Consider the following 26,381-nt stretch of genomic DNA (forward strand, 5'->3'; position numbering starts at 1 on the left):
ATATAGGTACGAGGACAGGACCCTAATGAGTCATATTAAATTTGGTGTTAGTGCTCACAGTGACATATGCAGGCACAGCCAAAAGAGTGCACGCTCATGGAAAGGGAGGCCAGGAGAGCTGTAGCTGTAAGCATGTGAATCATCAGAGAGTCTGCACGGGACTGCACAGAGACCTCTCCCAGGTCAGTGAGAACAGTTGAAGGCAAGCTGGAAGGGACTTGGAAAGGGCTGGCTGTGAGGCCAGCAATGGGAATGGAATGACTTATGCTGTAAGGCTCCATGCTCTGCAAGACACTCCCCCAGTACCTCCTGCTGCAGATCTGGGTTGCCCTTACTCTAAGCTGCCTTCTTCCCTTTGAAGGTCATGACTCCCTTACCCCAGGAAACCTGCATCCTTGTCCTGTCCCCCTCGCTCTAACCCTGGGCTGCTGCTCCTCTACCTCTGACATGGGCTATCCATGCCCCCTCCATAAACTCTGGCTGCTGCCTCCCAACCATCCATATCTCTGTATGCCCCCACATTGCCTCCTCACCCTCCACTTCCCTGACACTGTCCCCTGTGGCTGCTTCATAACCCCAGATGATCTCTGCTTTTGTTTTCTTCCCTCACTGCTGGCTTTGGCAGTGTGAGTGTGAAGCCCGAGCTATCACATGTAGCAGACTATTGGCCTGCACACTGTTCTATGCCTAATCTCACCTTTGCCAGGCTGCTCACTGGAGCTTTAACCAACGACTCCAAATGCTGACCAACTGTGAAACACTACCAGCCCTGAAAATTTCTCACACATCATCATGTGCCTGTATCGTATCTTCAACTGACAATACTGGTTTGGCAGTTTAGAGATCAATCATTTGCCATGGTCTTGCTGGTCTTTAGTGGTCCCTCGGCCTCATTTTGGGAACCACCATCCATCACGGTGCCGTGCAGGCTCAGTGCATGCAGAGTGACGGCCGCTATTTCCCAATTCCACAAGGCAATGCTAGAACAACTTCTGTCTGCTAAATACTAGGTATAAAAATCAGGTCTCTGTGGCACACTCCCTCTTCCTTCCTGCTGATCAGCTCTTCCTTCGGGCACTTCAGGGGACCTACCCCCTCCTCTTGGCCATGACAGTGTACATTCAAACAGCTGCTAGGGCTGGATGAAGCACCTGCTCTGGACAACAGCAGCTGGAGTTCATTTTGGGTCCAAAGGGCCGAGGCCAAGCAGGCTGACCGCATGTGCACTAATCCAGTATCATCACCAGCTCCACCAACAACAGGTGCCTCTTTGAAGAGGGAGGGAAAAACTATTTGGGGAGGAATCAGAGCTTTATAAAGGACATTATGGGCCAAGTCCTCAGCTGGTACATGCTCAGTTAAAGCATGTAGTCTCTTGAAGTTATATGAGTAATGCTCATATACACCAATAAAAGATTCAGCCCACTCTCAGTGCTGCTTCTCTTCTCTTTTTGGTTTTCCTAAGGATTTTTCACCTCCTCTCTTTGCTCTACACTGATCTTCCTTTGAAAGAAGAAAAGAAACCTTCTTGTTCCTCGCTTCAAACCAAACAGCTGAAGGTCACAAGCTACACATACCAGACTTCAACATCCTTCTCTACACAGGTAACACAATCTTACCGTTGCCTCACAAGATGTGTCCCTCAGTCCTGCTTTAGTCCTGGAGTCCAGATCGTGAGCATGTATCAACAGGAACCAGGGTGATCCCATTCTGGAACAAATCAAATCAAACCCTGTCAAGGTCCCCCAAGAGAAGTCTTTCAGCACAGGCATGGTAAGAATTGCCCTGCACTTGCTTGGGCCAGTGGTCCACATAGCCCAATGTGTTATTTCAACATATGGCTACTACAAAATGACATGGGAAGAGAGGAAAAAAACCCTGCCAGAAACAGTTACTGGCCAAATTGGCTCCAAGGAAATTTTTATTCTTACCTCATTTTGCTAGAAGTTGTTTTATGACCAAATGCATACAAATCTCTTTTTTAAGTCCCTCTTAGTGTATTACTGATAAATGCTTGTATTAATGAAAGCTTCTCTGTTTTTTCTTTTCTGAGTCCTGCCATTCTGAGCTCCAAAGGTCAGTTCCGCAAATCTGGTCTCACTCCTTGCAGTTAGTTACTCTTGTGCTTGTTTCTAGAAAACCTGGAAGCTCTCTGGAGCCTGAGAATGGAGCTGGATTCACAAAGGCGGCACTGCAGAGCACTGCCAAATGCACTCTGCTCACACAACGTGAGTAAAAGCAGGCTTTCCAAATTCCTGTGGGTGCACTATTAGAGGAAAACATGACCTTGGTACACGCTGCTCATGTGAACCAGTCACAGCCTTCGTAACTTTGTACTCCAAAATTTATTCTCCTGAACGCTACATCTTTTAATTCATGACTTTCCGAGATTTAGATTTGTTGAAGTCCCTTTCCCCTTGGGACCATGTCTCAGCTGAGTTATATTACAGAAAGAGGCCAAGCAGAGACAGTTAAAGGAGCAGAACTGGTGGTAAGAATAGCACAGGCAGAAAAAATAGTCTCCAATCCATAACAGTTACTGGCACCTCACCCATAAGTACACACAAGTGTAAATTGTACTGTGTTGGACAAGTGTAAATCACACTGTGTTGGCCTGCCGTTTAAATAAGTCTCCAAGAATTTCCCTTGACAAACACTGCAGTACAGGCTAGACAGCGCCATTTCCTTACCAATGAACGGACATTCACACAACCACACAGGAACGTCCAGTGCTAGAAACATATTCTCAGCTGCTGCAGGCTCATGGATTCCCTTTGAGGCTTTAACCACAGTTTCAAAGTTGGAAAACATCAAAGCGTGTATAAACATACAAAGAAGGCAATATTGCACACTTATGCATCAGTTTTGTCCACATATATGCCTGAGGGAACCACATGGCAATCACCACTTTGCACACTTGATACTGAGCAGCAGGGATACCTACATGTTACTGCCCTTCACAGCAAAAGCAATAAAACACTCCCAGCATCTGACAGGCACAGAGCTCTTCCTAACCCTCTGAATCCTCTCTGTGGCTTGCTGTCACTGGGCACATTTCATGCAGGCCAGCTGCACAGGATTTATTCAACCAGTTTTGGAGTATCAAAGCTAACTTTTTTTTTGTCTTTGCCCCAGGCAGGCGCTTGGTATGCAGGATTTAAATCAGAGAACAAAATGTTCTGTGAAATTTGTAAATACTCAGCACAGTAATTTCTAAATTCTAAAAAAGATAGCAACTGGAACTAGTAGTTTAAAAATCAAAAAGTAAAGCATTTCACTGCATCACTGTAATGCCACGTATCCTAAAGACCAGAACAAAGAACTTCCCAAGATTATCAATTAATGGTGCTGACTACCTTAAGTGATAGGAGCCAAACACACTCAGAGTTACACCTCGTAATTCCAATGAAATCAGGAGAATGCACAATTCAACAAGTGCTCCGCATAAAGACGCTAAAATTGAAAACAATTTGTTTGATCCTTGCAAAAAGACTTTGCCTGGGACATACTGCCACAAAGAGACTACAATCTAACACCTACCATTATAAGATTTTTATAATGTATTTAAAGCCATTAAAATGGAATTAAGCAGAAAATGATAGGGAAAGAGATACCCTAGGGAATCACAACACTTAAGACTATGAAGGATAATATGTAGATGGCCTAAAAGAGGTGTTTGAGCAGAAAGCAGCAATAAAGGGTCATTTGTGACTGGAACTAGAAGAGGAATTACTTCATTGGAATTTAGCATAGCCTTTAGGGTCTATGATGTTTGAGTGAAATTATCCACTTCTGTTTTGTCTGATTCACCACCACCATATCCATATTAATACAAAATTTAAAACAAACATTTAGCTGATGAATGTTCTCATTAAAGTTTCAAATAAAGGACCTTTTCATATTTTTTCTCAAGCATTTAAACTTTGAAAGGATTCTTTTTCAAACAAAAACTGTTCAGAAACCCTGAAAAGGGTTCATTCATTATTTTTTGGTGACTATGGAAGCTAAAACATTTGGAATAATAACCTCTTCACCTGCAAACATTTTGCACACCTCTTACCACATCTGTGGCTTTAATTTCTTCTCTCTCAAGCCAAGGAGCAAATGGCATCAGTCAAACCATTTAACTCCCAGGAGTACCTGTACTTTAGAAGCAGGTGCTCTTGGTACTAGTAGGGACTCTATGAACATGGATTATCAGTAGCATACAGCAGTAAAACAATAAATGGTTTCTGGATCTTCATCCTTTGCAGCCCAGATATTCTGAGTATGTACAGAGTGCATCTGCTCATGTTCACCTCAGAGAGGTAGGTCTGATGCTCCCTCAAGGGCCAACTGGAGCACAGAGTGCACCTACTGAAGTTTACCCTGCCTGGAAGGCATTACCTGCAGTCACTGATTTCAGACGGCGCAGACTGTACAAAAAAAAAAGCACTGCTTTTTTTCAACACGTCAAGTCTTATTTTCTCATTTGTCCAAAAGTAAGTACAGATTCTTACCCACAGCTGTGGAAAGGATGGTAGAACAGAAAGGCAAGGTATACAAATTATGACAGACTTTAGGCAGTTTGGGATTGCACAACCCCTTATGCAACATGTTGCCTGGGGTGCACCACATGTTTTCAGAAATTCCACAGAATCCCCTTAAATTTGCTTCAGTGCTGAGCCCCAGTGGCTTCAACCGGCAGTTAAGTGACTGGATTTATGATATACTGTGGACAGATTGCAAGGATGAGCCTTAAGGTTGCTGGCCTATGCTTTTTTAAATGTACCTTGAAAAAACAACTGCAAAATCTCAGAGGCAAATGAACCCTGCCAATTTGTTCTAATGTACTCCTGAGCAGACTCTTTAAAAAAAATTAAATGGGTAGTATTAATATATAATTAATAGTCCACTTACATCTTAAGTGTATTTATAAGAGATGTTTATAAGAGAAGAAATGGAGATTGAAGGGCCAGTACTGCTGCCTAGGCTGAAGCTTGCTCAGGCCCTCCGCAGGCGCTCCGGCTCTCCTTGGCGCCTCGCTGCCCAAGCCAAACCGCTGGCTTCCTGAGCACGGGCAGAGGCAGGGCTCTGAAAGACACAGATGAAGCCTAGCCAGCAAGCCTAACAATTTTGTAAATACAAGGACGGAAGACTAGGGGAGAACAACTCGGTGTAGGTGAATCGTCAACATTTAAAATTGCATTGGAAAGAGATACGTGCTTAAGAGAAGATAGTGCTATGCAGCCCCTAGACCCAAGTTAGCAGCGGCCGCAGTGCAGTTTCACCTGCAGCCCCAGCACGAAGAAGTCTACACACATGTACGGTCACACACACTCGAACACAGCCTTCCGCAGCCTGACTTGAGATGCAACAAGCTACCTGAAGGTGTCCAACATAAACCAGGTTGAGGCAGGACAACAGTTACAGCCAAGAGACTACCTGCGCAGTCAGCTGAGGTGTAGTTACATCTTCCAGGCTCCCACACAGCCCCCAAACCTGGCACAGAGATTTCTTGGGGGCCCACAGAGGGGAGGGTGAGAGCAAAGGGAGAGGATGAGTCTGCCCGAGCACTGTGGCTGCAGCAGCAGCTGGAAAGAGCCTACAGGAGAGAGGAGAAGGGAGGGGTGCCTGGGGATGGGCGGGAGGGCGAGGGCAGGTGCTGTGCAGGCAGGGTGCACCCTGAACACAAGTCACGGGGCAGCTCAGCACAGCCACAGTGGCCACAGAGGCTCCCTGCTACGCTGCAGAGCACTGGGCCTCTCCGGCCCCGGCAGGCACTGCTGAGAAGGAGCTGAGGCTGCCTGTCTCCTCACGGCATGGCCTGAAGCAAACTCTGTTACTGGAAGGGCCCTACGGTAAAAGCAAGCATTAATTACAGATAATCTAATTTAAACACCGCAGAGAAGAAAACAGCATGAATTAGGAAACCCTTCTATAACTGTTCTGTGACACAAGTTAAAGATAAGCTTTGCTTATATTTCAGAAACTCTTAGGAGCTTGTCTTCTATGTTTGTTTTAGACACAGCATAGACATACCCACGGGCTGTGGGCATATTCTGTCTGAAGGACAGATTTCAATCAGTAAAGTTTCAAAGAACTCTCTACATATCACAATGGTCTATATTATCCAGCGTTTGGAAAGTTCCTTAAGGAAGAACTTCATTGCGAAAGAGAGACAAATGAACCAACTTCTCAGTATCTGTGCCATGCAGACTTGTGTCAAGGAAGCCTACGGAACTGAACTGCCCGAGATAAGTTACATCAGAGGCACAAAGTGTCACAACTTTATCAGGCTACTGATGCAAAGTGGGAAAACTGAATGAAGGCAAAAAAGACATGGCTGTTTCCAGTACAACTGAAGAACATCCTCAAACATCTCAACTGGCTTTAAACACTGCAGTAATGGATGTTTTGCAAATATAAAAATATCAGTGAGAGGAAGAAAATGGAAAACTAAGCTTTGGAGTATTTGAGGTGAGTGCCAAAAAAAGGCACTTCAAAAGTTACTTCCAAACCAAAATTAATCCAAGTATTTTACAAACAGGATTTCATTTTGGTACCTCATTTTAGTAAACTGAATACATATAAAATACGGGTAGATACAGCAATGCAAAGTAATTTTCTGTACCTATAAGCCCCCAAAATAGGCTCCTGTCTGCTTGGTTTGATACCAACAAGATCAAGACTAACTTCAAAGGGGCTAGGCTTTAACTTTTACTTTTGGAAAATCCTTCTCTTGTATCGCTAAAACACGCTGATTTCACAGCACTGAAATGAACTGGACCTTTCCATGTGCTCAGTGACATACAGACAAAAAGCATTTTCCAGAACGTCCACCTCACAGCCTGGTCACAGTGCTATTGTCACCCAGGGCCATCTCATGTTTTGCTGATGACTAGTTTTACTGTGAGACAGTTAAAAAAAGTTCTTTTTTTATGCTTACTTAAGTAGTAAGCTCCCAAATTTCAGGCTGCTTTTTTAACTTTATGAGTCATACAGTGCAAAAAGGCAACAAAACAACTCAGAAGTCTTGCTGGCTTTTCCTCCATGGAAAAAGGAAATAAAAAAGAGTGAGATCAGATAAAATAATGACATGAAGCACCTGTTGAAAATGGAAAAGCATACAGAAAAATGGGTTAAGTGACTGCAAGTCCAATACAAGCAATTGTGAATTCACGGGTGTTTGTATGAATCATTCTCCATTTCCTGCCAGAGAGCTTAGGTTTCACTTAATTACAAAACAAAATCATGAATGAAGAAGGCTAATTCACAGGCATACATATCATGCATATGTTTATTTATTACTTTTTCCTCACACAGCCCTCTGTTTTCATCATAGCTATTGATGGGCACTGAATGATCACATAAGACAAAAGTGGCACATTAGATACACTATTTGCAAAGCACAAGAAAAATCTGTCACAGCTAGAAAGAAGCTAATAGATGGTAGCTGGGTAGAAGCAACAGCCACAGCTCTTGCTATCTGTGGTTAAAGAACAAACAATATCAACTCCAGATTACAAAGTGCAGTTTAAGACCCTAGCTTTAAATGTGAATCAAGGTAGAAAATGGCCAGATACAACTAACTGTTTGCAAAGTAATCTCAGCAGAAAGGGTATTTTCAGATACTAAATGCTAAATGCTACAGATGCTAAAGCCCACTGACAGTCACAGTCCTCTCCTCTGCGCTCTGCCAAAGAATAAAAAGAAAGGGCGGGGAGTGGGGGGTGTGGATGTGTGTGTGTAAGAGTTTATTTTGCTGGAATTTTAATTGCAAGTTCTGTATACCACGCTGTGGTTGTTTGGCTTCCCACTCTGCCATACACTTTCAACACTCTTTAAAATGTGTTGCACTAAAATCGTGTCAAATTATAAAAATAAAGACATCTTTCATCAAGGCATGTGCCTAACACTACACATTTAAGTAATCCTGGGTTATGGGTATAAACAGGGTCAATCCTGTCACCAACCCTATTTACAGATGTCACCAACTTTTTTTGCAATGACTCGCAGGTAACTATCTGCTCTTGCTTTCCCTCAGGCAAGATCGCTCAGCGTCCAACCCTCTTCACCCCAACATCAGTTCACTGAGGGAATCTGTAAAGTACCTTCATACTTCCAGATTTAGTGGGAATAAGGATCTAACCCAGATTCACTTGTCGTCTCAAAGTCATACACAGATATTGTTACCCCAAGCAGGTAGTAACTTTTCTGAAGCACATAGTTGGGAGAGAGATGCAAGACTTTCCCTTCAGTTTAGGGCAGGTGGGAAAAAAACCCAACCTATCTTAAAAGCAACCCTACCTGATAGCAGGGAGCTGCACTTACTCCATGCCATGCTGAAATGTTGTAACTAAGAAACTGAAGAAAGCGCTTGTTCCCCAGGACACAGCATTTCTTGAAAACCAAGGCTTGAGATCACAAGTTTTTGGAACAGATGATGCTTTTCTCAGTCCAGATACTACCAGCATATGATACCACCTCACCCTATGTAGCAAGAATCCCCACATTACTTTGTAATGGAATTTTGCCACAATACATATGATTACAGTACAAATGATGTGTTTTTCCTTTAGTTCTATGAAGCACAAAGCAAAATAAATTTAACCGTGTTCTCATAAAAAGAGGGGATAAACAATGTATGGAGATTAAGGAAATTTAGGGTCAGTTTTCAGATCAGCCCCATACAGCATAGGTGGCCTTAAGAAATGTCTTTGCGTCTCAGTTCTCCATCACTGAAATGGGATAACTTAATATTGACTTCCAAGGGACCTGAAGTCCACTAATACAGACAGAAGCATCTATATGAGCTGATATGCTCAGATATTATTCTCATGAACTCCCACTTAACAAAATACAACCATAAACTTTCCTACAGAGACACTAGTAACTTGCCTTCTATTGTGATTTCACACTTCAAATTATTTGGGCTGTCCACGGAAAGGAGGTCATCAAGTATTCTATTTAGATTGGGATGTCAATGCGTACACACACACTGACACCACACTCGCTCTTCCTCCTCTGAGGCAGTCAAAGGATTATTCTGGAATAATAAAACACTAGCAACTATTTTACTGGCTACAACACAGACAGTTGGAATGCAGGGAGCTAAAAGGTAACTGTTAGAAGTATATCTTCCCAGCAAAGTCCCTAGTGCCCCAGCAAAAAAAGAGGACCCTTACTGAGAACTTCAGAACAAGGTCATATATTGTTGAACTGTCTTGCCAATTAATAGATTGTAACTTACGGATTTATTTAGTCTTGCAAATATTACAGGTATACTTTACTCACACGCTTAAAATAAGCATATACTTAATGTTGTGGGATTTTTAAAGTGAACTTAGCACACAGTTTCACATTTTATTTGCTGAAACTTCTAATTTAACTATACCATGAAGAATGAGAAGCATGAAAAAATGGACAATTACAGTGAACAAAAAAGGCCAAATAATATAGGAGCTGGAGGCACTGAACTAGAAGTACTTAACTTTCTCATGAGCAATTTTCTCACATCTTTAGGTGACTACTCTCAGACAATGTGTGCTCTGCTCTAGGTAGTCAGATCCAATAACAATTAAAACATGCAACGGAATAACGATGCCCTGAGCATCCTGGATTTGTGGGGAAGTGGGGTGATCTGCTAGAAAAATATTCCACAGAACGGCACGTAACGTTAAGCTTACTAAACAGAAAATCACTGAACAGAAAATTATCAAATTCGAAGGGTGTTGAGATTACTCAGATTTCCACGCCACTGGCTTGACTCTATTGAAGAAATGCTCAAGCAGTGACATGCAGAGCTCCATCCATACGGTAAATCAGCTGAAAAAGTCAGAAACCTGTATTTTGAAGTTACTGTACAAACTGAGAATTATTAGTTACTAACATACTGAAGGTGGTTTAATCTGCCTAGATAGGACCAGTCGGACGCAAACATTTTTAGCGCTAAATCAAAAAAGAGAAAGAATTTACCCTGTAGCCAAGACATACACAGCTACACTGTTAAGTTCCCAGGATTTTTTCCCAGATCGCTCCCTCCCCACGACTGCATCTGACTGCACGCTACCATCAGCTGCTCCGGCCTCGACTCAGCCCGTCGCGGGCTATTAAAGGAGGTATTTAAGTGTGGGCGTCCCTGGCGACCGTCCCTCAAATAAACTCTACAAATGCCGAGTCACCGCCCGGCCCTTCCCGCCCTGGCAACCGACGCCCGGCAGCGGGGAGCTGCGCCGGGGCCGAGGTGCCGCACCGCACCGCGGCCTGCCCCGGGGCTGCGGCGGCCATCGCCGAGGGGACGGCGCTCCCGCCGTGCCTGCCCACGGGCGGGCACGCACGAAATGGCGGCGTGTCCGTCCCCCCCCCGCTCCCGCCCCCGCCGCTGCTGCCCCGGGGCGGGAGGGCGGGAGGGCGGCGGGGAGGGGCCGGCGCAGCGCGGCGGAGCGCGGCAAGGTGTGTCCCAGGTGCCCGGGCTATATCTGGCGGCGCGGCGGGGTGGCGCGGCGGGGCGATGGCGGCGCCCGCCATGGCCGAGCCGCGCTCCAAGCGGCCCCGCGTGACGCTGCCCGCCTGCCCGGCGCACCGCGCGCTGCCCGCCAGCCGCGTGCGGCAGAGCTTCCCGCCCGCCGTGGAGGAAGGGCTCTGCGGCGTCACCAGCGCCCTGCTGGAGCTCGCCTACTGCCTGCAGGCGCTGGTAAGGCGGCCGCGGCGGGGAGGGGGGCGGGAGCGGCCGACGGCGACCCGCCCGGGGTTCAGCAGGGTTCCGGAGCCGGGCAGGGCCGGAGCAGCGCTGGCGCCCCGGGACCTGGCCCGGCGGGAGCCGGGGGGCTCCTCACACCCCGCGCTGCTGCCCCTGCGCGCACCCCGGGGCGGCCGCTGACACGGCTGGAAAACCGGCCCCGAAGTCAGGAGCAAGCGGGTGATGAATCAGGCGCTCGTGTATTTTGGGTAATTCAAACAGAGCCATGCCTGTGGAAGGAGGGGCGGGAACAGGGGCTGCTCACAGCTTTGGAGTACTGCTCTTTCTTGGGTGGTTTTTTCCCCAGCCTTCATACCTAAAATAGCCGTGTGCGGTTAACTGCTGGAGTAACGGCAGTGTCGGCACGGCTGTCGGCGTAGGGTTTTTTGCTCCACAGGCAGGATACCTCGGACATGAATTTAAAAAGTTATCTCCGATACTGTGTAACACACGTACCAGAATGGTGTCTGGCTACGTATTAAATATTAAGTCAACATATATTTTAACAAAGCCATTAAAATCAAAAAATAATCAGTGCTGTCCCTTCTGATGCCAAGCATCCACTGAGAAGCAGCAGAAACTATATTCAGTATATCCCCAAGATCCTTTGATCAAGCTTGGTGTCAAGTATTAGTTCAATAAAAATTTAAGTATGCAGTAAAACCTCTGCTTGTTAAGCATGTGGATTAAAATCATACTAGTGGTTGGCAGCTGGGCAGGATGGAGAAAGCTCAGTTAGAAATCGACCGTGGATACATCAACCTTAGAAATGTGAACATCTTAAATAGCTAACGATTGATGTAAAGATTTACCTTAACAGTTAAGCAGGAGTGGTGACTTGTGCTCTAATTGAAGTCATGCAGCACACTTGCACTGAGGAACTGGTTATAAAACACTGAATCTTGACTCTGCTGTCAACAGAAACACGAATGAATGACTTCAGGAAAAGGATTATGCAAATACTGCAATGAATGTTCTTAAAACATTCCAGTATGTACTTTCTCTTGAATAGTTTATGATCACACATGCCTATGTGTCAGAGGTTTGGGGTATCCCAGATGGCCATAAAAATATTAAGAGAAAACATAAACTTGTGTATATAACTTTTCTGCATTTTTTTCTAAACAGAGCAACGCAGATGAAACACAACTATTTTATATTTAAGCAGGGTAATAGATAAAAGCGGGGAGGACAATAAGAAGCAGAAAAACTTATGAAATGCACATGCTTGTTCCTTACCCCTCCTAGGCAGGCTACAAACCAACCCCTCGGTATGTAGTACTCCAATCCAGAGTATGTCCAAGCTGTGCTGTATTGCATATGCACGTTTAGGGACCAGCAGATCAAGACGCTGTAGCTCCCTCAATTTGGTTCTTGGCATATTCCCAGCTGCTGCCTCATTCTCCTCAACATCAGAGCTGTGCAGAGACAATGTTGAAACTAGCATAACCTGGTGGCTCTGCTTCGCTACCTGCCTCTAATATGTTCTCTTTATGGGACAGCAATACCATGGATAATATTCTTCTAATGTAAGAGCTGATGGATCTATTAGCATAGGTAAATATTGCAGTGGTTAAAGTTGCTACTTTCCCATACAGAGAAGAACAAGGTGTGCAGTGGGTTTAGGATTATAATACTTCTGAAGTATTCCTAGGCATGAGCTACATACAGTATTAGAGGTGCATACAGTATAGTTCAGTAGCAGTATTCTTTATTTTGGAGTAACATTGTCCATAATTAAGCTGATAAACAGATGCAAAGTCGTGCTTGTTCTCTTTCTGGTATTTGCCTCATCTGTCTCATACCTTTGAAAGCTAACTTTTTGCTGGAATGCTGACCTGAAGGGATAAAGCTTGTGTTCCCTGTGCTGGAACTATGTTTAAAAAAGAAAACAAAAAAAAACCCAAACGAAAAGCCCACACAAAACACAACAAAAAAACCATACACATGCTCCCCAACCACTCTTAAATAAAATATTCTGAGAATCTCTGAGTGCTACTGAGAGACAACATCAGTATTACAGTTACCTGTAGAAGTAGAAGTATAGAGTTTTCATTTAAGACTGTAACTACTTACTTAATTTATTGCAGAAATTTGGATTAAGGTCCTCAAAGTGATTGTGCTGGTAGAACAGCTTCTATTGGAAGGGTCTCCCATGTTCTGCTAACGCCAGGTTCTGCTGCAAGGGAGTCCCATCTCCAGCAAATCTTAACACTCTTGTTTTGTGTGTTTAGGGTGAATATTTTGATCAGTCGCATGTGGCTCTACCAAATGTTTCGAAGTTCTTCTTGCATCAAGCTCTGGAAGAAAGAAAAGCTGCAGAGGCTTTGATGAAGTATCAGCAAGAAAGAGGAGGCCATTACTGTTCTAAAATCATCCAGGTAGGTAGTAGACAACAAGCTTTCAAGCAGTTGCAATCCCCAGTGATTAACTTCTTGCATTATGTTGTTGGTACTTCAGATCTCTGCATTCATCCACTGTTAGATTTCCGGATAGAATTTCCCTGTCATATTAGTGTACACGGGTTTGTTCTTGATTGTAATTCCTAGAAACTGTCACCATACAGTCCTAACTCTACATGGTTGCTTTCTAGCCCAAAAGAATATGAACTGTGGTCCCCTTTTTCATTCACTCACCTGGAGGCTGCTGTTTCCAGTGTGCTGTAATGGATTATGAGACTCGTGAAACTGTGCTGAAACAGCCCACTTGTCTCTTTCACACTGAAACTAAACAGAAGCTTAGAAGCCATTAGCACCTAAGAAAGGTGGTAAGGAAGGAGGTAGGAGAAACATCCAGCCTGGGGTAGTAGTTGATCTGTTGGAACACAGCTCAAGATAGAATTTGAACTAGAGATCTGAGTCAGGGTCACACAGGTACAAAGGAATAACTCAAAGTTATCAGGAGAAAACCCCACCTCATTTGTTAAAGATGAGGGGGCTGATTCTCCTCTACCAAATTAGTATTCTGCAAATAATTAATACAGAATGTTCTTCTATGGCCTATCATAGCAGTTGTTAAGCTGTAGGAAGTAAAAATAAAAATGCCATCTTGAAAAAGTTTCTGAATACTGAGTTTGACTCAGGGAAGACCTTATAGAGGCCTTCCAGTACTTAAAGGGGCTACAGGAAAGCTGGGGAGGGACTCTTTATCAGGGAGTGTAGGGATAAGATGAGGGGTGATGGTTTTAAACTGAAAGAGGGTAGATTTGGATTAGATATAAGGAAGAATTTCTTCCCTGTGAGGGTGGTGAGGCCCTGGCACAGGTTGCCCAGAGAAGCTGTGGCTGCCCCCTCCCTGGAAGGGTTCAAGGCCAGGTTGGACGGGGCTTTGAGCAACCTGGTCTAGTGGAAGGTGTCCCTGCCCATGGCAGGGGGAGTGGAACGAGAGCTTTAAGGTCCCTTCCAACCCAAACCATTCTAGGATTCTATGTGTCAGGGTTAGCCCGTCAGGCAGCTAAACACCACACAGCTGCTTGCTTCCTTCCCTAGTTCATGTAGTGAGCATGACGTCGTGTGGTATGGAATATTCCCCTGGCCAGTTGGGGTCAGCTGTCCTGGCCGTGTCTCCTCCCAGCTGCTTGTGCCCCCCAGCCTCCTCGCTGGTGGGGTGCTGTGAGAGCTGAAAAGTCCTTGACTTGTTGCTAAGCAGTGTTTACACTAACTAAAACATCAGTGTGTTATCAACATATTCTCATCCTAAATCCAAAACACAGCACTATACCAGCTACTAGGAAGAAAATTAACTCTATCCCAGCCAAAACCAGGACACTATGATAAGGTTTCCTGGTGTAAGAATGCTCCTCAGGCCTAGCTGCTGCTATCTGAATCTCTGTTCCTTGAAAAAGTGCTTGGGTTCTGCCACTTCTGTATGTTTACAGCCATCCAACTCAGCAAAAAACAACAGATGCTCCAAACGAGGTGTTGTTACAAAATCCTAGCACATCTTGTTTAGAGTACCAGGTATGTTGCAGGAAACCATCAATAAATACAGTAAGATGAGCTGTTCTTCTGAATAAATGTAATTCTGTCTTTGTTTTTAGAAACCAAACTGTGAGTATGCAGTCGGTCTGATGAAAGCCCTGGAAGTAGCAATGGTACAGTGGAAAACTATGATACGATATTTTGAAGAGCTTTATGCCCTGAGTATTGAAAATGCAGACCCTCATAGCGCAAGTACTATCAAGAAACAATTTATCGGGCCCAAAATCCGGAAGATCAAGCTGATGGGAGATCTACTGACCAATGCTCGTAGGCTTGACTGTTCCCAAGATGGCAGAAATAGTCTTGGAGATTACTTTATGGACCGGTTGCAGAAAGAGTTCAGAACAGGCATAGAGCCAGAGTCTAGTCAGCACTGCAGCCCCTGCCCGCCCCTCCAGCAGTGTACAGGAGCTGCAGAGAGTCTGAAGCGACCCCAGAGAGAATCTTCCCAGCACAGAAACGGCATAGGGCCAATATATGCAACCATACACTGCACCACCATGCTGCCACAGTCTAATGATGGGACAGGCGTGAAAGTGAAGCAGGGCAGGGAGGGCCTTTAATGCTGTGGCTGTTGTAGCTACAGGGCAGCTCCTAAGGCAGACCTGTATGGAGGGTGAACTTGAGACCAGAACTCGGGAGACACGATGCTGTATCTCTCCTCCTGCTTTATTCCCTGTCCCCTTGTCCTCTGTTGAGTTGCAGCTCAAAACCTAGCCCATACCATTATTTTTTTTAAATGACAGCAAGGTTGCTAGTTACCCAAATTGCCAGCATTAATCGCACTTCTATCTATGCAATTCTTTCTAGAAGAAGCTTTTAAACCTCTGTCTTAAATGATTAATAGGATTAGTTAGTGCATATTACTTTTAACAGTATACATAACTTTTATTTAAAAAAACCCCGCAACTTTAGTACAAGGAAACTTCTATGTGGCAGAAAATCCAAAGATTTAGTTTTATATTATTAAATATTTTATATTACTAACATATTTTACATCACTAACAAGTATACTAACACACTAAACTTTTTAAAAAGACTTGTTTTAAAACAAAGTTTTCTTGTCTTATTTCTATCATAGTAGCAATTTAAGTAGTCTAATTCATTTACTTATTGCCCAGCTATTTCTAGTGGTATACTTCTCCACGATGAAGGATGCAAACATTTCCTTAATGGTGAGAATAAGACAATGAGCTGGTTTTCTCTACAGTTATTTGCCTAGCTGGCTTTTCTCATCCTCAGCAGATGAGAGAAAAATTAGAGGTTCTCATCAGATGTGATCTGTACAGGTTCTAGTGCGTATTTTGCAAGTGTTGCTGAACACTAGCTCAGGGTTCTGTCCAGACTTAACCTAGGATGGTTGCTTCAATTACCATACAGAGCCCTATTTCAGCTAGCTAAATTATGGTGTTACTATGGTACTACTGCTATTTCTTATACTCCCTATCATGGTCCTCAGTAGAGGAATAAGATCCTAGTGAAAATGCAGCACACAACTAGAATTGCATCACAGAGTGGCTGTTCATTAGTTTTGCATTTGAATTAGGGCAGTGTTCAATTAGGGGGGCTATTAGCACCACACCTAAGGCCTTTACTTTAGCTAGCTTGGTTAAAAGTTCAGAGGTGTCAAAATCCCTTCCATTCATCTCCTACAGGAGCACCTCTCTGTACACTGGCTATCAAGGTCACCTAAGAGCAGCAACTGCCTAGATCAGCTCCCTGCAGCTAGGGTTTTTTTTGTTGTCATATAAAACATCTTTTATGCAACTGGGGTTTGCTTTGTTGAAAGATTGTCTCACGCTTTTATGTAATGCTGTAAGTGATACTCCTCTTATGCTTGAAAATAAATTCAGTTTCATGTTGAAAATTGCACTTTGTATCTACGGTGTATTCCTCAATTTACCACACAGGCATGCTAGTATTCTCCTCCAGGAGATTTTACGTATGTATACAAAACTGCATCGCTACTTTTCTACTACCAGAAAGTTGCACAAGATAGAACAGTAGGCCACAGAATGAAAATGAATCTCAGAAAACTGCATTAAGAACACAATGAAACGTTTTCAGCAAACTGACTTTTATACACAGCTGCAGTTAAGTAGCCATTTCTGCAAAACTGCATTAGCTCACCTACTTTCTGTTGGTGTTGTAACACAGGACAGACAATTACAATGAAGATGCTTTCCCAGTCTTTCTGTTAATAGGATTCAACCTTGGGGGAGGGGGGGATCACTTTAAAACAGTGTATTCATCTGTAATAATAAATAAAACTCCTGTATTCATCTGTAAAAATATTGCAGTGCACCACAAGAATGGCTTGAAGCACTTTTAGCAACATGCTAGAGTTGCCTAGGTTGAGATGGCTGCTCTCTAATACAGCAGTAGCTTATAAAAGGTATTTCCATCTGGGCTAGATTGCATCACCCATCCTCATGCTGAGCATACCTTATTCAACAATTAGTTCCACTGACTGCAGCTCAACGTGAATAAAAACAATGGAATCCGTCCCTCTCAGTATTAAAATACAGCTCACTAAGTGTGAACAGAGCAAAGCTACTAACTCTGTTACAAACTAGTGCCATATAAAACCACTTCAGATACTACCAGTAATGCTTGGCCTACTTCTACAACAGTCTTCTCCTTTAAGAGCTGATGACCTTCTGCAGTGTAGGTACAGCCTCCTCCACTGTTTCCAGCACTTAAGACTGTATTTTACCTTAAATGAATTCCAACATAACAAAGAACCCAGCATCTGAATTTTTCAAAGCAAGACTTACTAGCCTCCTCTTTTCCCTGAAATATGGCCATGTCTGTTTCTCAGAGACTCATATTCATATTCCTAGCCAAATATATCTACACATTCTCAGATTTTAGGTCTTTTTCTCTCCCTTTTCCAAAACACGTTCTGGGGCCTCTGCCTGAAGAGACAATTCTGTTAATTTTAGATAAACACGCGATCAGCTATTTTCCCAGTGTCTATGCTCTGAAAAAGAGAAATCAATCAGTTACTGTAGATAACAAGCTCTTCTTGTCCACCACATGCTGCTTCTGCTGAGAGGGCACATATGCGAATATGATCTCAAACTTTGTTAACAATACCTGTCTACTGTGTATAGGATGAGTCTGTCCGTGCTTCTCAGCATAGGAAGTATCATCTGCCTCTGCCTTCCCAGCTTCCTCTTCAATCACACCCTGAAAAAAGGGAGATGAAGGATGGATGTGGAACGGATATAAGGGCAACAAGACCTACAGAAACTTTACAAATTCTCTGCTGAATCCTTGTTCATACACACACTTTGTTTCTGTACTTCCAAAGGCATGCCCAAACCATGCAAACACAATCTGGGGCAGCTCCCAATAGCTATAGCTGCACCAGTACCCTAAATACAGCATCCAAACTGGAAGCTCTGGAGAGACCTAATGTTTTCTGAAATTATGAGTTTCAGCCACAGAGGCTTCCAAACAGGTATTAACAATGGCATACCTGTAAATGTTTGCCGTAAGCACTACCTGTGGTTGCACAGAAAGGGCCCCTGCTGCTGCCTGCTCTCAGAGTGAGGAATCCTCTCCACTGTGTGAAGTGCTCAGGCTTGGACAATAGGCCCAAGCCAGAGTTGACCTATAGATGAATCCTGTATATTTTATAACTGATAACCATTGTGCTAACAGGTATTATACTAAGTTATAACAAACCACCTAGTCTGATGTAAAAGGTGGAAGTGTTGAAGCCTGAGCAACAGGCCCTGAACCAAAACTGTTAACTCAGTATGTAATCATTAATGAAATATGCATGGAGGATGTAGCTATGATGAATGTATCTTTCCCTTCCTTTGTATATCAATAGAGTAACAGAGTCATGGAGGCAGGTGCCTGTCCTCGAGGCCTGATGTGAGACCTTGCGCATAATCTGATCAGATAAGCAGAGAAATTCCCTTAGTTTCTCCCTTGAGCCCTGGCCAGGCTCTGGGGGCAACCTAATGTGAACTTTAAACCAGATATTTCCGCTTAAAACAAAGGTGCCAGCTATTCTGGCTTGCTGATTTTTAGCACATAAGGCTGGACCCGCTCACAGCGACTTTGGAAGCCTCACCACCTATGGGTGGACGCACCGCGCGTAGGATTTCCCACTTGCCGGGACAGGCTCTCCAAATCCTCGCTGTGACCGGGGCTGCCCAGCGACTGCGGGTCTGGATGATGGTAACGTATGCAAGTGGTGATGGATCTTTCTTAATCACTATTCTCTCTGTCAGGTAGTAATGATTTGATGCATTACCCTGTATTTTCCTATTTGTTTAAGTGCACTATTCTGTCTTTTCTTACTGTATGTTTTCTGTATTATTCTGTTATATTGTTATTTCTAGTAAAATACGCCTGCTCTTTTCACTCTGGTGTCTGAGTTTGATATCCCTGATCAGCAAAACACTGTGGCCACACAAAACTGAGAAGAGCACCTCAGGATTTGGTCTTTGCAAAGACTTTTTTTTCAGGCCCCACCTTACGAGGCAACATATTTCTGGACAAACCCATCTTTGGGAATAATACTGGAAAAGTGAACATTAGTTCTGGTGGCAGCAGCAGGGAAGGAGTCCTCAAGGGCACCTTCACTGGAAGATCACTCTGAGTGGAATTCACCATCTGGTCATGGCCTTCTCCTGACTTTTTCACCTGGCTTTAGGTGAATTCATGCACTTAAGCGCATTCATGGGCAATTACTAGCAGTCTCCTTGTATTGCTTGTCCAAGTCCCACCATTTGTTACCAGTTTGCCCAGGATAAACACTATATGCACAAGTCCCAGAGTGCCTTTTCCTAGGGTCATATATGACCTAGAAACACACAATGGCAGAATACACTACAACACTGGCTAAATATTAGGTAAAACTACCTTTTCCACAAATGAAACCAATGATCTGGAGAGAGTTTAAGTGTCTTGAGTGGTTCACACAGCCAGCACCATGCCTTGATATCCCAATTTATGTGTTCAGTTGTTACAACATACAACTATATCTCATTAATACTTATTATGCATTATCGTATACCTAGCACTATTTTCAATACAAATTATTTTTACTTTTTAGCTGTTCAATAATGATTTTTAAAAAAATGTATTCATTCCTTCCGGATCAAAGAACCTCTGTAATAACAGTGAAGTACTTCCACAAGATTGCTGCTCTGTCCCTCAGAAACAGCTGGGAGATACACTTCTAAATGCATAAGGGTGGTCAATAGCTGATCTCCTTGGGACATATCACTTTTCAGCACTAGATACAGTGAAAGAACAAACTTGTACAGAGTCCAAAAGACATACTTCTTTCTTTACATAAAAATTTTATCTTTTGAGTATAATGACAGAATGTGCCTAAGAGTTCTTACATTTGTCTGAACTCAGACATTTAAATAAATAGAAAATGTGGGCTACAGATTAGGAATTTTTGCAAAAACCAAATCATACAGCAAAAGAATCCACCATCACAGCAGCCCCTCTGAGAAGTCATAGGCACAGGGACTGGGGACTAGATGATTTTTAGCTTATCAGATTCTCTCAGTCAGCCCTCTGCCCCACCGAAAACAGAGCTTTGCCTTTGATTTTGAGTGAGATGAAATTTCACCAATATTTATAACTGCAGAATGGAGATTAATTTTAGCTCATGGTACATTAAAAATACCCATAACTATTTTAATCATGAAGTCAATGAAATCACACAGTTGAATTGCTGAAGTGCTTCCGTATCAGAAAAAGAACTGAATTTCTCATCTCAGATGATATTCCAAAAACAGAGTAAAAACTCTAGCACCCTTGAGAGATATTACCAAAACCCATCCCATTTCTCCAAGGTCCAAACTCTGGCACTGCTAGTTACCTGAAACAACAAATTCTTATTGCACAAGCACTCCAGTTGCAGTGCAACTACATGTGCAGTAAAACGCTACTTCACAAAGTGAAGTCAATCTCCTCACAGATTTCAGAATAAAGGTAAACAGAGGCTCGAGTTGAAAGAGGAACCTGAAATGCACATACATCCTGACTCAAGTGAAAAGCATCATTTGCTGAAGGGATAGCTGACCATAACTTGGGCCTCAGCTCTCCTCCGGTACGTCATTACTGAACCGTTACCGCATGGCTTTATTGGAGGAATCAAATACTTCCTGTGATAAATACGGTGGCAACTTGCTCAGGCGCTAGCTGGGTGTCTCAGCCCCTCCAGACCTCACCCTCCCACACAACTTCTTTTTGCTCGGAGGTCAAATAGTTTCAATAACTGCGCTTGAGTCTTGCTGAACATCTTCCATCCTCGATGTGTATCTCTGAACTGTACCTGGGTCCGACGTGGGCAGGGACACTGAGAAACAGGCTAACACGCTTCAAGGGGGCCGCGCACACGTCCGCTTTTCCTGCTGGGAAGTTTTTTACCCCAGGAGGAGAGAGCGAGCAGAGCGCCTTGGCCGTCCTGGGCGGGCCCGCTCCCTCCCTCCCTCACCTCCCTGTGCCCGTGAGCCGGCGGCCCCTCGCCCCCGCGGGAGCCGTGCCCCGATACCTGCCCCGGCGCGGCGGCGGCGGAGGGGACCCCCGGGCCAGGGCGGCCCATGGCGGCGGAGCGCGGCGGGCCGCCATCCCCCCCTAGAGGCGGCCATGTCCCGCCGCCGCCTCCCGCCGAGCGCAGCGCCACCACGCGGCCGCCATCTTGAGCGCGGCCGCCCCGCCGGCTCCCCGCGGGCACGACCGTCCCGTCCCGCCTCTCCCCTCGCACCCACGGCCCCGGCCCTCCGCCGTGTCCCTGGGCCATGCGCGGCCGGGCCCCGGCCCCGGCGCCGAGGTGCCGCCCTGAGGTGCCGCCCGCACCGCCCGCCCTCGCGAACGCCGCCGGAGTAGTTACCCTGTGGCCGCGATGCCGCATGGCCGCGGCCGGCGCGGAGAAACCTGTCCCGGGGCTGGGGGGCTCTTCCCTGGGAGAAACCAGCGGAGCCGGTGCCGCTGCCCTGCCGCCAAGTGCGCCCCGCCGCCGGCCCCCGGCCGGGACGCTCTGGGAAACGCGCCGCACAAGGCGGCGAGCCGCCGGGAGCAGCCGAGCGGGCGAAGCGGGGAGCACCGCTGTCCCCCGGGCAGAGGCGGCCGGCGGCGGCCGGCACCTTCGGGCATCGGGGAGCCTCGCTTGCCCTGACTGGCTGGGCAGGGTGGGCTGCTTAAAGCAAAAAATAAAAAATAAAAAGATTCAGCCGAGCGCCGGCAGCGGCTGGCGTTAGCTCTGCAACCGCCCGGGCGCCCGCCACAGCGCCCCGACGGCGCCCCGCGCCCGCGGCACACCGCGCCCCGCCGCCCCCCCCCCGCTGCTCCGGGGGCTCGGGCGGCCGCGGCCCCCTCCCCGCCCCGCCGCGCCCCGCCCCGTCCCGACCCGCCGCGCCGGGAGAGGGGGGGGGGGGCTCCGGCATAAATACGGCCTCGAGTGGCGCTCCCGGACCGGCGCGGCTGGGACGGGGGTCGGCGGCGGCAGCAGCCAGCTCTGGCGGCCTCGCCTGGGAGAGGGTGTGAGGGCCTCCGCTCCGCGCACCCGCCGGGCCGGGGGCTGCCGCTGCACAGCCCGAGCGAAGCCCCCTCTCTCGCGATCCCCTCGCTCACCCCCTCTGGCCCAGCCACCGTCTCCTCCGCCGCCCCCATGGACTTACTGGGCCCCATGGAGATGACGGAGGGCTCCCTCTGCTCCTTCGCAGCCGCTGATGACTTCTACGATGACCCATGCTTCAACACGTCGGACATGCACTTCTTCGAGGACCTGGACCCCCGGCTGGTGCATGTCGGGGGCCTGCTGAAGCCCGAGGAGCACCCGCACCACCACGGGCACCACCATGGGCACCCGCACGAGGAGGAGCACGTCCGCGCGCCCAGCGGGCACCACCAGGCCGGCCGCTGCCTGCTGTGGGCCTGCAAGGCTTGCAAGAGGAAGACCACCAACGCCGACCGCCGTAAAGCTGCCACCATGAGGGAGCGGCGGCGGCTCAGCAAGGTCAACGAGGCCTTTGAGACCCTCAAGCGCTGCACTTCCACCAACCCCAACCAGCGCCTGCCCAAGGTGGAGATCCTGCGCAACGCCATCCGCTACATCGAGAGCCTGCAGGCGCTGCTGCGGGAGCAGGAGGACGCTTACTACCCGGTCCTGGAGCACTACAGCGGGGAATCGGACGCCTCCAGCCCTCGCTCCAACTGCTCCGATGGCATGGTGAGTGCCCCAGGGAGGACACCCTGCCGCCGAGGTGCCCCTGTCGGTCCAGACCTGTGCAGGGCGAGTTGCCTCCTCTTGGCCTTCCTATAGCAGCTGCTTTTTGTAGCTCCCCAGGCAGAAGACAAAGTCCCTTGAACTCCAGCAGCAAAGGGAGGTGGGGTCCCCACATGCCAAGATCTCTGTGAAAGAAGAAAAATCTCTTGCACACTTCTTTCCCTGGGATGAAAAGTTAGGCAGGTCCTCCTGTGTCCTGGGGGAGCCAAGGGGTTGCTGCTGGGGGGCACTGTGGGAAGCTGCCTGGGATGGGTACCTGGAGTCAGGTGAGCTCTGAGCCCTGCCTGTGCTCCCGTAGCTCCTGGGGCATCTCCATTTCCACCTTCTGCTGTATCATTACCTTTGAATCCTCTAAGAACAGCAGAGAGGAAGGTCCCCCTTGGTCATGGTAGTTAGAGGGGAACTGGTAAGTGTCTGGGGTTTGTTTTCTGCCATTCATCATGATAACAGAAGGAGGGTCTAAGTAACAGGAGCTGTTTTTCTTGGCCCTTAAGAAAAAGGTTCTCCATTTCTCCTTGCACTTCATCCCCTCTGTAGACATTTACCAGCAATAGGAAGGAGACCCCAGGCTTTCAGTCCTGTATGTTGTGGGGAGGGGAGAAGAAGGGTGGGTGCCAGAGAGGGTATCTCTCACCGCAACTTTTCACCGGGACCATAGGCTCAGACTCTGGTCTGACTCTGGGCTGGGGGACGTGGTGACTGGAGTGCCGGACAGCGATCTGGGATGGGATCTTGACAGTACTTTAAGACCTGAATTTTCTTCTGCGCTGTGGTAGGGATAATCATTACTGAGTTGAATATCTGCGATTATGAGATAGTTGGCAGATTGGAGAGAAGATTTACACAAATTATCCCTCCTCAGAATACAGCCTTTTTCTTTTGTCAGAAAGAGTAATTTCATTGTGGATTAAAGTATTTGAAAGAAATATATTGGTCAATGTTTTTGTGCTTTTTCTGGACAAAGTGGAAATGGGAAGAGAAACTAAAGGAAATAACAAGCGATAAAGGTAGACTAGAGGCTTTTAAAGAGGAACTTATGTTTGGAAAAACCTTCAAAAATTAAACCAAAAAAACTCATTACCTTGTTGGTCTCCCTGTTGTAAATTGAAGGTACATGTAGGGCAGTTTCTGATCAGAACGCTGGAACACCTCATCTCATTTGTAAAGATACAGCATTCGATACAACAACAATGGTAATTTTCCTTTGGAACAGTTGTGCCACATAAAATATTCTGGGGTGAATCCCCTTCTGGCCAAGTTAAGTTCTGCCTCACTCAAAGAAACTACAACTTGATGGCATTTCAGCCAGGACTGGAACGATGGCACAGACTAGGGACTGAAATATGAAATTGGATGGTTACTGGGGTTTCAGTAAATGCTGTCCCCAACCAGTGACCTCACTCAGATTGCTCTCCTTTCCAGATGGAGTACAGCGGGCCTCCTTGCAGCTCTCGCAGAAGAAACAGCTACGACAGCAGCTACTACACAGAATCACCGAATGGTGAGTATGTGCCGTAACAGCCGTGTGAAACGCAGAGACAGGGGCAGTCGATGCAGCAAACTTCCCCGTGCCTTCTCTGTCCCCAGTTGTTTAGCTGAGCCCAGCTGGGCTGAAAGAGGAACCCGCCTTTTCAGCCAGCGAGCTGAATTGATGCTAGTAGAAACACTGGATGTCCTCTAGATGTACTTGCAAATATGGGGATATGTTAGAACTGCCTTTCCTATTTTGCAGATATGACATCTGGATCAAAATATTTTCCTCTCTTCAAATAATTTTCAGTGTTTAACCATGTTTTGCATGAATACTTTTCTAACTCTATCATTGATCCAAACTGGAGAAATTGTTGGTTTATTTCAAATCTTCCCTTCCCTTCTATGAACTGAAGTGAAGCCCTGGATCCACAGCCCTGCCCCAGAAGTAGCATACTTGGGTTGGGTCTCTCTTCCATTTTTCAAATTACAGTCTCTGTTTTCTGATAATTGGCATCCTTCACCAATACTCATTTCCTCTGAATTTTTACATGCTCACAGATGCATACTGTCAGCCACTCACTGGGGTTTTATGAAAGAACCACATCCTGTGATGTCAAGTACCCATTGGATAAACCAAGCACCTTTTTGTCTGTTTTTTAGATCCAAAGCTTGGGAAGAGTTCTGTTGTTTCCAGCCTTGATTGCCTCTCAAGCATTGTAGAGAGGATTTCCACAGATAACTCCACATGTCCTATATTGCCTCCAGTGGAAACTGTTGCTGAAGGGAGTCCCTGTTCCCCCCCAGAAGGAGCGAGTCTGAACGATAGCGGAGCCCAAATTCCTTCCCCCACCAACTGCACCCCACTTCCCCAGGATAACAGCAGCAGCAGCAGCAACCCTATCTACCAAGTGCTATAAGGGCAGGTCCAGCTGGACTGCACTGAAAACAAATTGCTCCGTTCAGCCACGCTCCAAGACCTGCCTTCTGAGACTGAAAAGACTTCTCAAGACTTGTTCCAGTTTTAAAATATCACTCAAAATTCCTTCAAATATATAAATTTTCAAACCTGTATTACTTCAAAATACACCTAGTTATTTATTGGTTGTTAAACTAAAGTTATTTAATATGTCTAGAGATAAAATTGTATACCATGAAATGGCCAATGTTTAATCCTGGGCTTGGGGGAATAGGAACCTGGCTCTTTGAATGTGGAGGAGAATAGAAATCTACAACAGTAGTGGCATGACAGATCCTTCCTATTACTCCTGTTCTGGCCAAAATAAGGTTGTGGACCATTTTTTATAAAACTTTTTGTATAATTGTAAATAAGAGTTGCTTTGCAAAAAAAAGGAAAAAGGAGGAAAAGAAAAAAAAAGAAAAGCAAAAATTAAACACAAAATGGAAAAAAAAAAATTAAAATATTTAATATTGCTTGGTTTGTTGTGTCAAACTTTATATATTTATACGATGTGGTTGCCAAGAATGTTTTCAACAGTATTCTAAATAAAGACCCTTATTTATAAAATCTGTGGCATTATCTTGACTTTCATTAGGGCTTCTAGAATTACTAGTACATTTAGAAGGGGGATTAAGATCACTGCCTTGGCAGGAAGAAGATACAGGCTCTGATTCAGCAAAGAAATCAAGAACATGCTTCAGTTGCACTACTTTCAACTACTTCACATAAATATATTGCTGAAAAGGGATCTACTTCCTTCATATTGTATCTTGGTGATTTCTAAACCAAGTCTTGCACATCAGAGGTCATTACTGAAGAGATCTGTAAGGTAAATAAGCATGTTTCTCTTTCTCCCACCAAAGCTTACAATTACATTGTAGGACTTGATCTTACAAAGATGTGTTAAAACTAGGAATCACAATAAATTAGACTCTCCAAATTCCCATACAGCTACCCTGACTTAGTCATACAACAGTGTCT

General features: G+C 45.8%; 2 protein-coding genes and 1 long non-coding RNA gene across 5 annotated transcripts in view; 2 read left to right on the forward strand and 1 right to left on the reverse strand.

Annotated features, from left to right (window-relative positions):
* LOC141930857 (uncharacterized) overlaps positions 1–21,960 on the reverse strand; it is a 67,814-nt gene extending 45,854 nt beyond the window's left edge. Inside the window, exons 1-4 of one of the 3 annotated variants that reach the window (XR_012625412.1) lie at positions 21,575–21,960; positions 17,800–17,892; positions 12,797–13,020; positions 11,533–11,628 (exon numbers count right to left, since the gene is read on the reverse strand). This is a non-coding gene — a long non-coding RNA (uncharacterized LOC141930857). Of the gene's footprint in view, positions 1–11,532; positions 11,632–12,796; positions 13,037–17,799; positions 17,893–21,574 lie in introns of all 3 variants that reach the window. The other 2 variants (XR_012625411.1, XR_012625413.1) reach the window with 2 other exon arrangements.
* On the forward strand, positions 10,426–16,572 carry LOC141930856 (ferritin light chain-like). Its single transcript, XM_074842263.1, has 3 exons — positions 10,426–10,675; positions 12,955–13,101; positions 14,760–16,572. The coding sequence occupies exons 1-3, from the start codon at positions 10,493–10,495 to the stop codon at positions 15,261–15,263; spliced, it is 834 nt and encodes a 277-aa protein (XP_074698364.1). The 5' UTR covers positions 10,426–10,492; the 3' UTR covers positions 15,264–16,572.
* A 228-nt stretch (positions 21,961–22,188) lies between the features above and the next one.
* MYOD1 (myogenic differentiation 1) lies at positions 22,189–25,967 on the forward strand. Its single transcript, XM_074841942.1, has 3 exons — positions 22,189–22,912; positions 24,392–24,470; positions 25,103–25,967. Exons 1-3 carry the CDS (start codon positions 22,352–22,354, stop codon positions 25,357–25,359), a joined length of 897 nt encoding a protein of 298 aa, XP_074698043.1. The 5' UTR covers positions 22,189–22,351; the 3' UTR covers positions 25,360–25,967.
* The last annotated feature ends 414 nt before the right edge of the window (positions 25,968–26,381 follow it).

The sequence above is a fragment of the Strix aluco genome, chromosome 16, assembly GCF_031877795.1.
Source record: "Strix aluco isolate bStrAlu1 chromosome 16, bStrAlu1.hap1, whole genome shotgun sequence".
Classification (NCBI taxonomy): Eukaryota; Metazoa; Chordata; class Aves; order Strigiformes; family Strigidae; genus Strix; species Strix aluco.

What these genes read in the sequence shown, in the direction of transcription:
- MYOD1 (XM_074841942.1), top strand. Translation starts at nt 22,352, where the DNA reads ATGGACTTACTGGGCCCCATGGAGATGACGGAGGGCTCCCTCTGCTCC. An exon ending in CCAACTGCTCCGATGGCATG is followed by an intron (nt 22,913 to 24,391) that starts GTGAGTGCCCCA and finishes TCTCCTTTCCAG; the next exon opens with ATGGAGTACAGCGGGCCTCC. An exon ending in CTACACAGAATCACCGAATG is followed by an intron (nt 24,471 to 25,102) that starts GTGAGTATGTGC and finishes TCTGTTTTTTAG; the next exon opens with ATCCAAAGCTTGGGAAGAGT.
- LOC141930856 (XM_074842263.1), top strand. Translation starts at nt 10,493, where the DNA reads ATGGCGGCGCCCGCCATGGCCGAGCCGCGCTCCAAGCGGCCCCGCGTG. An exon ending in CCTACTGCCTGCAGGCGCTG is followed by an intron (nt 10,676 to 12,954) that starts GTAAGGCGGCCG and finishes TTGTGTGTTTAG; the next exon opens with GGTGAATATTTTGATCAGTC. An exon ending in ACTGTTCTAAAATCATCCAG is followed by an intron (nt 13,102 to 14,759) that starts GTAGGTAGTAGA and finishes CTTTGTTTTTAG; the next exon opens with AAACCAAACTGTGAGTATGC.